Source organism: Nicotiana tabacum, chromosome 4 (assembly GCF_000715075.1).
Source record: "Nicotiana tabacum cultivar K326 chromosome 4, ASM71507v2, whole genome shotgun sequence".
NCBI lineage: Eukaryota > Viridiplantae > Streptophyta > Magnoliopsida > Solanales > Solanaceae > Nicotiana > Nicotiana tabacum.
Genome location: NC_134083.1, coordinates 83515109 through 83530752, shown reverse-complemented (window position 1 = coordinate 83530752; position 15644 = coordinate 83515109). Strand labels below are relative to the sequence as shown.

The 15644-nt window shown below is 34.9% G+C and overlaps 1 protein-coding gene across 2 annotated transcripts; it reads left to right on the top strand.

Moving 5' to 3' along the window:
- Positions 1 to 1012: 1012 nt before the first annotated feature.
- LOC107780579 (phosphoglucan phosphatase LSF2, chloroplastic) lies at positions 1013 to 14746 on the top strand. 2 transcript variants are annotated; one of them, XR_001646856.2, is made up of 7 exons: positions 1013 to 1352; positions 2912 to 3117; positions 3723 to 3893; positions 4051 to 4262; positions 8301 to 8439; positions 8577 to 9211; positions 14493 to 14746. XR_001646856.2 is itself a non-coding variant. In XM_016601124.2 (5 exons), exons 1-4 carry the CDS (start codon positions 1028 to 1030, stop codon positions 4252 to 4254), a joined length of 906 nt encoding a protein of 301 aa, XP_016456610.2. In that variant the 5' UTR covers positions 1013 to 1027; the 3' UTR covers positions 4255 to 4262; positions 14493 to 14746. The 2 variants fall into 2 exon arrangements, 1 of the variants encoding a protein (XP_016456610.2); XM_016601124.2 differs by lacking the exons at positions 8301 to 8439; positions 8577 to 9211.
- The last annotated feature ends 898 nt before the right edge of the window (positions 14747 to 15644 follow it).

Genomic DNA, 15644 nt, shown 5'->3' with positions numbered 1-15644 from the left:
ATCTTGGAAATTGCATTTCTTATTTTTATTAGAGAATCTTACGGGAATGTACCAAAAAGATGGTACTTACCAACAATTAGTCATTTTAGTCATATTACCAAAATAGACAAAAAAATTATTAATAAAATACAACATTCAAAAAACATAGGGGAAAAAAAGAGTTTTTTTCGTTGCGAATGTTTGAAAATACATAGATGAGGCATATACAAATTTTGACGAAATTTGAAGATGAGTTAGATTAGTTTGGAGTCAAAATTCATTACCAGTGATATACAATGTTAAAAAAAAAAATAGGCAAAAAGATTTTTTTCCCAATGTGTATGGCTAGAATTCGTTGAAAATATATAGATGGGCAATACACAAAATTTGAGCAAGATTGGAGGTGATTTGGATTGGTTTGATATCAAAATTCATAATGAAAATCGAGTTTAAATTTTTTTCTGCGACACATGTATCAAGCTTGTATCATGCATATATCTCACATAGAGATATACATGTGATATACCTTTGATACATGTATGTGATACATAAATGATACACAGTGTGATCCAAATATCACATTTTTTCATGTTCATCTTTTACTTCGAATTTCAATTCAAACTACCTCCAAACTTCACCAAATCATCCCAAAACTGATTTGGTGGAGTTTTGAGTTAGTTATAAGCTTGTATGTACACACTATAACGGATTTTGTGGGAGAAATTGTCAAATTAGCTACTTTTTGGATTGCTAATCATGTTTAACCATTTTTAATGCAAAATAAATTGTGAGAAGAAAATATCTAGCTAAAACACGAAAAACTCAAAAAAAATCTTACTAAAATTTGAACATTTTACAGTTTTGGATGTTGAGAATCGAGAAATAATTCAGAGTTTGAAATCTGCTATTCAAACTCCATGGAGTCTAAGGAGAGATGGTTTGTACTCGTGGGCCGGCAATTTTATTGGAATCATGGGCTAAAGCCCATACATTTTAGGCCCAAAACTTGCTATGACTGTGAAAACAGAGGCATTGAGACTTGAGTCAAATGGTGACCATATATAGAAAAAAATATAGGAAGAAGGACCTGAGACCACATTCAGATTCAGAAACAAAGAGAGAAATGGGAACTATCTGGAACTCCACCTGCCCAATTCAAAAGAATCCATTTTTATTCCCTTCTTTAACCAAGAAATATGCAAATTCCTTTTGCAATTTCACCAACAAGTCCGTCCAAATTTCTTGCAAACTTCCTGGAAGTGAAGTTGAAGAAAATTATACTAGCAGAAGCGTCTCAAGTAATAAGATGGAGGAATACAACTTAGCTATGAAGCGAATGACGAGGAATCCTTATGAATATCACCATGATCTTGGTATTACCTTATTTCTAACAACTATGTTTCTTTCTGAATTATCTAATAGTACTAATTTCTAGTTACGGCCTTTAAATCGTTAATTCTCTTTTAACTTTTTATTTATTGGGGACCTCGCTTTTTGTTTTACCTTTTAAGATTTAGGTGTTATAGTAACCTAACTTTTAGAACGGGGTGGGGTTTTAGCATTTTAACTGAATTAGATGCCCCTAGAAAAGTGGATCGTGGTCTACTCTTTGGCTTTCTAATACTGGGTTATGTATGTTTTATGACTTTATGTAGACCAAGCTTCTGTTTATGTCACCGCTTTAATAATAAAAAGAAGATTAAAGTGTCAGATAGCCCTTTTTTCCTCTTTCTTTTAGATGACTTTTCTAACACAAAACTTTAAACTTCTCAAGGTTGAATCTGAGAAGTGATTACTGTAACAATATTAAACGATGGACGACGCCAAAATAAGCCCCTTGCGTAATAAATCTACATTTTCTGTCATAAAAATGGTCTGAGAGGAGCATCTGATGTACAATGTGTGGTGATATTGCTACTCTATATTGAATTAGTTGATTTCTTTATAGCATGTTTGGCCAAGGTGCTTTTTTTTTTTGGTTTTTTATTCCCTCCCTCCAAAGAGCTCATCACCTTGCTATTGGGTGACTCGAGCTCACAACGTATTGGTCGGAAGTGGAAGGTGTTCACCACTAGAGTAACCCACTCTTGTCTTTGGCCAAGCTTTTCAAGAGCCAAAAGTGTTTTTTTTTCCTAACTTGAGGTGTTTGGCCAATCTTTTTGGGAAAAAAGAAGAAGCAGAAATAGTTTCTGAGAAACAGAAAAAAGTAGATTCTTCCCAAAAGTAGAAGCATTTTTGACTTTTCTTCTTGCCAAAAATACCCTTAACAAAATATAGTATATACCAAAATAACCGTTAAACTTAATACTTAGGATATTAATGTATAAATATTTTTTATTATTTTTAGGATAACTTTCTAATGTATATTGACTTTAGGGGTGAATGCGTTTATATTTGTTGAATGATTTTTAATATATTTAACTTATATTAAAAGAATTAAGTACTTTTAAATTTTATTTTCATATTTTACTTAAATAAAATTAAAAGATTTAATTATTGCATGTAATAACAAATTTTTAAGATTATTTATTTACTTATAATATTAAATATTAAGTAAATTTATTCATGTCCTTATTCGTAATTTGATACTTAAAAACATTTTCTGAAAAGCTTGGCCAAACACAAATTATTGCTCAAAAGTGTTTTTCAGATTGATTAGCCAAACACAAAGTGTTTCTCTCCCAAAAGCACTTTTAAAAAAAGCACTTCTCAAAATAAGCTGATTTCTCCATCTTGGCCAAACATGCTATTAGATTGGGCGATACAATAATGCTAAAATCCAAATAGTTTGCTCTTCTCTAAGTAGGAATTATTATCCATTTTGGTATACATGTGTTTCTTTATATAGTTAATGACATTTATCACGAAGAAGATGATAGCTATACAAAGAAGTTCTGATAGACACCTTATAAGTATGATTCTTTGACTACAGGAATGAACTACACATTGATAACAGAAAATCTCATTGTTGGCTCCCAGCCCCAGAAAGCTGAAGATATAGATCATTTGAAAAAAGAGGAGAAGGTCGCTTTTATACTAAACTTGCAGCAGGACAAAGATATTGAGTTTTGGGGAATAGACCTCCAGTCTATAGTCAGAAGATGTTCAGAGCTTGGAATTCATCACATGAGAAGGCCTGTAAGTAAATCTTCATCTTCTTTTTTTTTTTTTTTTTTTTGAGCTGGTACTTGCCATTTCTTGGAGGAGGGTGACAAGAAAGAGAACACAGACCTCTATCCCTTAAACCATTGGTCTACGCTATAATATGCAGCTTTGTGAAATACTGATAACACGTATTCCCTTCAACGGTCAACAACTTTGATGTGAATCCTACACTTCACTATCTTGGCCATAGTTATGGTCAATAGATGAAGCTCTAACATCAAATATGTAAGGTACGATTCAGGAAATCAGTGATTGTCCATATTTCAGAATCTTGCAGACTTGTTTTATAGCGTACTTACGTGCTTTGGCTCCATATCCAAATATTCCTGGTTATAGAAAATAACTAGGCTTTGACGTTTTCGACCTAGTGGATATAGTTTATAGACGTGTGATAGAAGAAGGGCACCATTTGCTTGTTTTTCTTTTCTTTCCATTAAGAATTCTCGAGTTCAAAATACTTCTTTTTTTCAGGTTTTTAGCCTAAGAAAATAAAATGTTCTTAGGTTTTGGCATTTTATTTTTCCCAAGACACCACACTCATTTTCTGTATTTTGATCATCACAAAACTTTAATTGCAGGCGAGAGATTTTGATCCAGATTCCTTAAGGGGTGTATTACCTAAAGCTGTTTCATCACTAGAGTGGGCAATTTCAGAAGGAAAAGGAAGAGTGTACGTACATTGCACTGCTGGATTGGGAAGGGCTCCTGCTGTTTCAATTGCTTATATGTTCTGGTTTTGTGGAATGGATGTAAGATTTCACCTTTTATATGACCATTAATTTTTTTCCAAATTCAGAAACATTATTTGTGAATCAATATTCCTACTATCCTTTGTCTATTAATTAAAGCGCATTAGTAACTCTTAATAGCACTATGTCCTGATATCTTGAAGTGCTTGTTGAGCAGCTAAATACCGCCTATGATACACTCACATCAAAGAGACCCTGTGGGCCCAACAAAAGGTCGATACGAGCAGCTACTTATGATTTGGCTAAAAATGATCAGTGGAAGGAGCCGTTTGAGAATCTGCCAGATTATGCCTTTGCTGATGTAGCAGATTGGGAAAGGACACTGATTCAAGATCGTGTCCGGGGCCTTCGTGACACTTGAGTATGCTGGTTAGGCTATTTCTTTAACTCATCCTTTTAATTTTTATTATTATTTTTTTGGATAGGTATTCCTTAATCCATCATTTTGACTATTGTCTTGGATTTTCTCTCAATTTTCGGGAATTTTTCTGCTTCATGTTTACCATGCTCGAGCCTGTTGGATGATATAAGCTTATCTTAGGAAGATATTAGCACATGCGCTTGCAAGACCATCATTCAAGTGATAAAAGCTTTTGTTTTCCTCGACAACTTGAAAATACATCATTGTTTTTATGTGTGTCAATTGTCACTCAAGACTTTTTGGTATGAAAGTGTTTTCTATTCACTTTTCCATTTACCGTTGAGAGTTTAATGTAGAAAAATAAAGGTGCTATTCATTGGCTCACATAGCCATGACTATAAAAGATATGTATTCAACATCCTAGGATGACTTTCATCACTAAAAATGAACGATAGTCCAGCACTCGTTCATTTTTCTCAGTTCTCCTTGAACATTGAAAATTTGTTTCATGCAAGCATGCAAACCTGGTCTCAACTTGGTGTTCGAGAAGAGATTCAGAGAGGGTAAATTGAAGGATACAAAAACCTGAAAAGAAAGCACAAGAACAATATTTCTAATACATAAGGACCCCCTCAAACTTATCCCTGATTTTCAATTACGACCTTAAAGCTTTTTTTTTTTTGGGGGGGGGGGGGGTTAGTACTGCACTCTCAACCTCCCCACCTCCCAAAAAAAAAACAAAACTTCTAAGCGGTTTATTACCCATTTTCTTGGCTAACTGGGGTAGAGAGTTTAATGATCAGTAGGTTGATGTTTAATTATTCGTTGAATTAATAGGTTAATGATCAATTATTCAAAGTATTCAACAGGTTAATATTTATGATCGAGTATTCCTAGAGTCAATAGGTTAACATTAATCAATGGATTAATGTTCAGTCAGCCGTAGAATCAATAAATTAATATCGGGAGTATACATCGTGATAGATGTTTCAAACATCCTATGAGATGCTTCAAACATACTATGAGATGCTTCAAACATATTATGAGATGCTTCAAACATCTTTTGAGATGTTTTAAACATCTAATAACATGTTTGATGTTCATGATTTGAGTTTAGGGTTAGGGTCAAACATCCATGGAGAGATGTTTCAAACTTCTACCAGGATGTTTGATGATTATTTATGTCAGATTTAGTTTAAAAAAAGTAGCATATCCATTAAAAACATCCAAATAATAGATAATATTCATAAAAATAAATTTAAACAAAATATTTAGCAAATCATCCTTTCATAACATCCAAAAAGCATAAAAATACCAATCAATTACAAAGCATATCATGGTTCCATGTTCTTGTGAAAGATGTCCGCGTCCATTTTATCCCAGAACTCGCTAATAGTGTTGCCATATATCTTGTCTATCGGAGTGTTAGTGATAAGGTGCTCAATGAACATTAAGGACAATACTTCACAACTATTATAGGTGTCATCCCGTAGAAGATCAAAGAGCCTTTGAGGCAACCAATCATCATTGAGGGATTCTTCAGGCAAATGCATGAAAAGGCCACATGATCGGAGGTATCTTGGGAACATTGTGTTGATGGAATACAAAAATTCACCTAACTCATCATCGATGTACATAGAGGTTTTGCAGTCGTAAACAAGATGAGTATATTGGACTATTCAATAAGAAATACAATTGTAATATAATGATTTCTCTCAATGTTGTATACGCAGAAGATCCTTTTTACATCATCCCAAGGTCGACCACCACAGAAAGATATCTTTCCTCGGGTATACTTTAGATCTTCCTTTTGAAATTGATACTCATTCAAGGTCACGGACAGAGATGGAGCAGCATTCACCTTGTCAACCCCATCACGAAGAGTATTATAACTTTTCTTCAAAATATAAAGAAAATTACGATTCAGGATGATATCTGCTTGATCGTAGTGCTTGGTGTACCTTTTGCGTCTAATACGCATAAGGGCCAAGAAATCCTCCATATGCTGCAGAATCAAAATAAATAAATTATTAATCTACATATACTAGTATTAAGCATCCTTATGCAATAGGATCAAACATACTTATGGATGTTTGAAACTACTACTACAACAACAACAACAACAACCAGTGAGTTCCCACGAATAGGGTCTGAAAAGGATAAGATGTACGCAATCTTACCTCTCCCTGAAAGGACAGAAAGACATATGGATGTTTGAAACTGGGAAGTAAAAATAAATAAGATCAGTTACAGATTCATAAGGATGTTTCAAATATCTCAAAGGATATGTCACATCCATAACGATGTTTTAAACATCTTATAGGTGTTTTATACAACTTATCGGATGTTTCAAACATTCTCTAAGATGTTTGAGACGGCAAAGTAAAAATAAATTAAGATATGTCAAACATCCATAATAATGTTTAAACATCTCATCGGATATTTGAAATTGAAAAATAAAAATAAATCAAGATGAAAGGTTTATGAATATATACCTTATCCTCCAACCAGAGGTAGGAATCTTGGATGTTCTTGAAGTTTTCATAATCGAACATTCCCCTTGTAAATTGTGTATGGAGCTTCTTATTCTTGATAAATTCTATGAGGCAATTTTCCCTCTCACAGTCAATCGGTTTATAAATGTCAACGTTCAGCCTCTCCTCACTGACTGTTGTGGAGGTTTCATGTTCTTGGCCTTTTTAACATCATTTCCAATTTTCTTCCTCTTTTTGTTCCTTTTTTTTTTTTTTCACTTACCACATATCTCTTTGATAGCTTGTGAACCAATTCCTCCATAGTTTTCTACATAAACTTCATCATTTTCATTTCCTTTCACCTGGTCCTGCATAACATTCCTCCAGTTCATTTGCTCTTTTTCTTTTTCCAGACAATTGGGGCATATGCAAGGACAATGGACTCTAGATGTACCCGCAACAACACAATCTTTTATTTCCTCACCCTTTTTTCCAATAGAAGCAACTCCTATGCTATCTTCATAACTAACAACCTCCCCCTTGCCATTATCATCATCAAAATGCATTTATCTACCATCATCATAACCAAAATGTTCTTCTCCTGTACCATCACCATCATCATTACGAACAACTTCTCGTCATATTCTACCATCTCCACCGATAGATTTTTCTCAATGTGTCGTCATTTTCTCCAACCACATGGCTATCTCCAATTTGCGGGGCTTGCAAAACTACCCTTCTTTATCTCAAGGGCACCTTTGGGCACCACCCAAATGTTTTAAAATTGTCATTCCATCAAACTCTTTGCTTAGGCTATCCATCATCATGTCCTCTTTGTCGGATAACATAACAAGATTTTAGATGTAAGCCTCCCTCTTTTCAGCCTTGGTAGGGTGAAGAATAGGGTGCACCACCTAGGAAGGGAACATAAAGATTTATAAGTAAAAATATTAGAGGCAATGCTTGAAATATTCTATAAATATTTTAAACACTTTCTTCAGAATGTTTCAAACATCTACAAGATGTTTCTAACATCCACCAGAATGAGCCTTACCGGACCATCTTTGATTTGAAATGGATCATGCCTGTCTTTTTCTACTTTTTTCAAACAACCACCTCTTTATCCTCGGCAATATCCTCTCTTTTGGATAATCTTTTGGCTATAGTTGAGGTATGACTTCAAACGCCCAAGCCTATATTGTGTGACCCAAGCCTATAGAAAATTATATAAATAACACAAAAATAGAAATACTGAACAAGATTTATTTAGTTACCATGAATGCCTAAGGAAATATGTACAGGTTATTTAGTTACCATGGGGCTGTAGTAGTTTCTGCTTGTCTGTTGAATATCTTATGAAAGAGTGCCAATAATCTAGGAGTGACTCGTATGGAGCCGTAATTGTTTTTGCTTGACTGTTGAATATCTTACGAAAGTGCGTCAAAATCTAGGAGTGACTCGTATAACTTTTATGGATTTCCTTGGGCATTCATGTTAACTAAATAGATCTTGTTCATTATTTTTATTTTTGTATTATTTATATAATTTTCTTTTTATTTTTTGACACACAAGAGGCCTGGGCATTTGAATCCATACCTCAACTGCGGCCAAAAGATTATCTAAAGAGAGGACATTGCTGAGGATGAAGATGTGGTTGTTTGAGAAAGTAGAAAAAGACAAGCCCGATTCATTTCAAATCAAAGATGATCTGGTAAGGTTCATTACGGTGGATGTTTGAAACATTCTGAAGAAAGTGTTTTAAATATCTATAGGATATTTCAAGCATGCCTCTAATATCTTCGCTTATAAATATTTCTGTTCCCTTCCCATGTGTTGCACTCTACAAAGGCTGAAAAGATGGAGGCTTACATCCAGAATCTTGTTATTTTACTAGACAAATAGGACACGACGATGGATAGCCTAAGTAAAGTTGGATGGGATGATAGTCTTAAGACATTTGGGTGGTGCCCTTAAGATAAAAGAAGGGTAGTTTGCAAACCCCACAAATTGGAGATAGCCATATGGTTGGAGGAGATGATGGTACAAGAGAAAAATCTGTCAGTGTCCACTATCCCTGCATATGCCCAATTGTCTCGAAAAAAAGCAAATGAACCGGAGGAATGCTATGCAAGATCAGTTGAGATAGCAAATGGAAATAATGAAGTTTATACAAAAGATCATGGATGAATTGGTTCACAAGCTATTGAAGAGACCTGTGGTCTTCCCTGAGCAATTTAGGATCCTTACACTAAAGGAACAAAAAGAGAAAGGTGCTAAAAAGGGCCAAGAACAAGAAACCTCCACATCAGTCAGTAAGGAGAGGTTGAACGTTGACATTTATAAACCGATTGACTGGGAGAGGAGAAATGCCCTCATGGCTTTTATCAGAAAATAAGGAGTCTCAGACATAATTTACACGTGGGATGTTCGATTATGAAGACTTCAAGAACATCCAAGATTTCCAATTCTGGTTGGAGTATAAGGTACATATTCATAAACCTTTCATCTTGATTTAATTTAATTTTTCAGTTTCAAACATTCGATAAACATCATTATGGATGTTTGACTTGATTATTTTTACTTTCCAGTTTCAAACATCTTAGAGGATGTTTGAGATATCCTATAACACATACATCGTATAGGATGTTTGAAACATGCTTATAGATCTGTGACTGATCTTGTTTTTTTAACTTCCCACTTAGTATATATGGATTTTAGTAATTTATTTATTTTGATCCTGTAGCATATGGAGGATTTCTTGGCCCTTATGCGTATTAGGCACAGAAGGGATCCCAAGCACTATGATCAAGCAGATCTTCCTAGATTATAATTTTCTTTATATCTTGAAAGAACACTATAATACTCTGTGTGATGGACAATGTGAATGTTGCTCCATATTTGCTCATGATCTTGAATGAGTACCAATTTCAAAAGGATGATCTAAAGTATGCTCGAGGAAAGATGCCTTTCTGTGGTGGTCGACCTTGGGATAGTGCGAAAAGGGTCTTCTGTGTATACAACATTGAGAAGAATCATTATGTCACAATTGTATTTCTTATTGAATAGTCCAAGATGTTTGTTCACGCTATCAAACGGGATGGGACGGGTTCGCGGGCCTTAAGTGTCGTTTTAAAAAAAAAATTATTTAAGTATTGAATTTGGCAACGACTATTCTTTTGACAATGACTAAGTTTTTAAAGTTTGCAACAGCTAATTTTTTTGACTTATTTAATAAACTTAAAAATTAAACGGAAATTAGAAAACTAAGTAAAGAATTATAAAATATTAAAACAAAAGACTTGTAATGAAATATTCTAGTAATTATAAATTTATAATAGAGTTATAATTTATTTAATATAATTTCAAGCCATTAAGTAACTAAGTAAGAGTGTAAGACAATTCATAAAAATAATTCAACGCTTAAAGCCTTTTATTTTATTAATAGAACTTTCAAATCTCACATACAAATATAATTCTTTTGAAGAGAACCTAATCTACGCAGCCACCTTCTAGGAAAGGTTCTGTTTATAGTAGAAAATAGGGCCAAAGTGTTTTTTAATAAACTTAGGGGTTATATTAAAAGTTTGGGGGGGGGGGGGGTAGGGGTGTTTTGTGGGGTGGGGTCCAAATATGGCCGTTTTTGGCCGTTGGGAACGACTATTTTTGCAATTGAAGTCGTTGCCCAACAACTATAATTCAAAAAAAAAAAAAAGGATGCGGGACGGGCAGGACGGGACGGGACGGGACGGGACGGGACGGGATAAACGGGACGAAATGGCCATCCCGTGTCCCGTTTAACATGGCCCCATCCCGTTTATAATCAAGTGGGCCGGGCCGAACTGGGACGGAACGGGGCGGCCTGTCCCGTGGGACAGCCTTAGTATGAATAGATGATTTGCTAAATTTTTTTGTTTAAATTATTAAATATTATCTGTTTTTTTGGATGGTTTGAATAGATATGCTACTTTTTAAAAACTAAATCTCATATAAATAATCATCAAACATCCTGCCAGAAGTTTGAAACATATCTTCCCTAACCCCCAAACATCCCAAAAGATGTTTGAAGCATCTCATAGGATGTTTGAAACATCCATCACGATGTTTACTCACGACATGAATTTATTCATTCGACGGCTGATTGAACATTAATCCGTTGATTAAACATCAACTTATTGACTCTAGGTATAGTCGATCACAAATATTAACATATTGAATACTTTGAATAATTGAGCATTAACCTATTGATTCTACGAATAATTAAACATCAACCTATTGGTTTAACTCAATCAATATCAAACATCATGGTAGAAGTTGCAAACATCCGTGCTAAATGTTTCAAACAAAACTCTTTACAAGAACATGTTCTGTTGCGTAGATCAATTTTTGCAACCACAACATGACCAGTGACGCTGAACACCTGCTGCCTTATTGGATGGACCAATAGCTTGTTACCCAAAGTTGCATTTTTATTGATCTTCTTTTCAACTGAAAGGACACAATGGAATTTTTTGCGAATATTTTCAGCAAGGTGCCTCATGTAGAATTCGTGATGAGCCTGAGGGTAAAATTTTGAGATTTCGTTTGCAATGCTTTTGTGTCTATCAAAAATTATGCACAACCCAACAATGTCGGGATATATGCTGGCCAGTTGTTTTAAAAAAATATTTATATTCGGTATCACACTTCTTGTCAACTATGCAAACATGCCACATGGAAAATATGATTCCCTGAATCTTGTGCAACGGTTGACAACAACACTCTGCGATACTTTCCTGTGAAATGTCCCATCAACGGCTAAGACTTTCCTCATAAACAAAAACCCTTGAATCCAAGCTCTATAAGCTACAAAAAAAGTATTGGAATCTCCCACAGTTATCAACCTTCCTTTATTTGCCTTCCTGAGCGCCTAGCGGTATGCATCTAAAATTGCATACCCGTGCTCGGGCTTCCCCCTTACCATAGCCTTTGCGATATGACTTCCCACCATACACTTTCAATAACTAACATTACAATCCAAATCTAAATGAACCGTTTCCATAATTTTTTTGTAAGATGGAACTCTGCCCTCTTCAAACTTAGAATGAACGTATTCACTAATGATGTCTGATGAGGTGTGGATGCTTTTCTGTAAGATGTTGTGACCCGCATATGTGCTTATTGTTGTACCTCGTAATATAAAACTTGTTAGTACTTGTATATTTGATGGCTCGCAACTACCACTTGCAATTAATAAGTATTGTCTACACATTTGACACAATACACAAATTTGGTACTCTTTACTGATTTGAAATGGAAAGGAGCCTTCGGGGAAGCAACCTTCAATGACATAATTAGGTTGCTCTTGATTTGAAACTTAAACACTTAGAGAACTTTGTGCTATTGGTTCTACCTCTTGTAAGTTGCGTTCAACTCAAGGAAAATTTGCATATTCTTCTTCTTTTTCTTTCATTTTCTTTAATATCCATATTCAAATGATCCATTTTTGGAATATCGATATTCAAAAGATCTTCAACGTCAGCTAATTCATGGCTATCATGTTGTTCCATTAGAGGTGAATTTGTAAAGTCTACCGGCCATTCAACAATAGATACCCTTAGAATGGGCTATTTTCATCTTCTAAATAATAGCTCAAACAATCATAATTCTTTATTTTAAAGGGAGCTACTTTCTTGTGCTTTTCACCAATGGATAGATGCATGTAAGTTATGGAGACATCACTCGAATGACGAGTTAACTCACAACTGGTAATGATCCTCATCATACATATCATCTCTACGCACCTTTATTAGAACCGTCTCTTTACTCTTCGAGCGTCAAGTAAAACGAGTAGAGCACTACACCTATTTACCATGACAATCAATTCCCAATATTATATAATCAACGATTTTATGATCGCAATACCTGAAGATATCACAAATATATAAATAATTGATTTAAAGAACCTTTTTTTTTTTTGCGAACATTCTAAGAAGATGGTTGAAACATCTTGAGAGGATGTTCCAGCTATCTTGGATGTTTGAAACAACTATCTAGGATTATATCAAGATACTTTAAACATCTCACGAGATGTTTAAAAAATCATAAAAAATCTACAATATCTACATACGAAGAAAACAAGCTTAAGCTTAAACACCAATCTTTACTTACCAACAATAGCGAATAGATTGAATATCTCCCTTGAAGTAATGCATAAGCAACAACAACAAAAAACCTAGTATAATCCCACAAGTGGGGTCTGGGGAGGATGATGTACACGCAGACCCTTACCCTACCTTGAAGGTAGAGAAGTTGTTTCCGATAGTCCCTCGGCTCAAGGAAAGATGAAAAGAAAGCATTAGCAACGAGCAGTAACAACAAGAAGATAATAAGAAAAACAAAGTGAAAGGAATAACTTGTAGTAATAGAAATCCAAAAATAATATAATACAAGACTAACACTAATATTACTGGTATGGGAAAGAAACACTCTCGACTGCCCGCATCTTATCCTCCACCGGGACCACTCACACTTAAACTTGAATATTTTTATTCTTGATCTTATCAATTTTGGTATGCCCGTACATCCATCTTAACATCCTCATTTATGCCACTCTTATCTTCTAGACATGGGAGTTGTTGACTGGCTACAACATAAAGTAATGCACAAGCCAATTAAGCAAATCACGGTCAAGTGCTTCTCAATAGTGCAAGGGTCGATCTCCAAATATTCTTGTTCTTTTTTCACAAATCTTTCTCAACAAAGGACAAGAACCTCGAAAAAGATTTGTGAGAAAATAATGTTGGGATTGAAGAAAGAAGAAGAAGAGATTGAACACAACATAAAAAGAAAAAAGCAGGAATTGGTGCTGGGAAGGGTTCCCCTTTTCTTAGAGGGGGTTGGGGCCCGTTAGGGGCAGTTGTGATAATTCTAAAACTTTGAGGTTCTTTCTAAACCTACTTTTAAATAATAAACACTAATATGAAAGTGTCTTTTTCACACCAATCTTAACACTTTTGTCTTTAAAAATTGATATAAGTTTCAAAAGTCTCAAAAATTTAGATCTCTCTGGAACCAGCTGGTCTTCTTTTCCTTTTATTAGAAACCCCAAAATTTTCTGCAGAATTAAAAGCTTCAGAAGAGGAAGATGGACCAACGGGAGAAAGTCTGTTGGTATAAATCTTGTTGATCAAAGGTAAACGATGAATACCCATATGCTGTTAGTCTACTTATACAGCTTTCTCAAATGGGTGGTGCTCCGGCTAGAGGAGATTAAATAAAAAAAGCATAATGAAAAAGGAAAAATGGAGAATTATTTTAATGAAATTGGACATATGGCAAGTAAGGATTGGTGCATGACAAGCACTTCCTTTCTTAATATTGGAGTTGGCGAGAAAGAGGGTAATAATACCACTTAGAAGTTGTTCCTAGGAATTTTAAGATCGTAATTGAAAATCAAGGACTAGTTTGAAGGGGCCCTTAAATTCCCCTTGAAAAAAAAAATCAAAAGAAAAGATGCTTGCTTTAGGCCTTATGATCTGCGAATTACTGTTTTTAGTTTGTATGTGCAAACAGAACTCAGTTAACTGTATCTTCCGCAATGTGCTTCCAGTCAGGTCATCTCGAGTTACATCGTAACTACAGTTGGACCTATAATATTAATAATATGATCTTGCTTAGTGATTCACTGTATAGTTGATGCATCTAGGCAAAGCCAATTTTCCTCTTTTGCATAGAATGACACAATATGTGTAAACTAACACATCTTATACTATTTGGTTCCTACAGCATGGATATATTCCAGAGAGCAAGAAGCTGCCACCACTTGAAGAGAAGCAGCCCCATTATAGCATGCTGCAAATTCGGAATTTTTACTGCAGCTTTTCATAAAACTATCGGTATATGAGAATTACGAGGTCTCAAATGCAATTTGACATATGAATTAGGTGATGCTGTAACATATTAGGTCAGTAGATTCTTTATAGTTGTAAACCCCTGTAATAAAGTGAGCCCATCAATTGAAAGTTCATTATTGGGGAGCACCTTGTTTATCCTTGTTCTGTAGACAAATAGGTTGGGGTTTATGTCCTCTTTTTGTACTTCTTCTTACAATGAGGTGTTCTTAGAGCAATAGGTTGATAGGAAAGTGGGACTTTTTAATTCACCTGAACATTTCACATAATTCACTTGTAGCCTCCCTAGAATAACTTCATCACTATAATTTAGAGAATCTTGATCTTATATTTAACTTTAACTTTCTGTAGGGTCGTCTACCCTTTTCGATATGTAAGTGGAGCAGCCTTATTCTTTCGGATTTATGACACCTATTAGTGCTAGACTCGAGAAGGAATAATTTCAATGGAAGTCTTCCACCGTCATGTACTGAAGAGAGCACTTCATTGATGACCATTGACTTGAATGGTAATCAATTTGAAGTGCTTTGAGTACATCACAGTGGAAGGCTTCCATTGAAATTATTCTTTCTCAAGTCTAGCACCTATATATAGCTCAGCCATGCTACCCAAGCAATGTGGAACTGACTCACTGAAGTTGTGTGATAAATCCAGAAGGTTAAGACTGCTTCCACATGACTCACTGAAGTTGTGTGATAAATCCAGAAGGGTAAGACTGCTTAAGTTGCAAGGAAGTTAAATTTAGGATCAAGATACTGTAGATAGTAGTAATGAAGTTGTTCTAGGTGGCTTGTAAGTGAATCATGTGAAAGTTTTAGGTAAATCAACGAGTCTCACCTCTTAACTATCAACCTATTGTTCTACAGAACACCCTTCAAGTTGTTCTGTCTTGGCCCACAACATGCAGTGTACCCAATATAGAGGCTAATAATGATTCAATACTCTCTTTAATTCGTTTGGACTTGTATGATTAGGAATGACAATGGGACGTGGCAGATTGATTTTCCTGCTCTTTGCAAGTTGCATC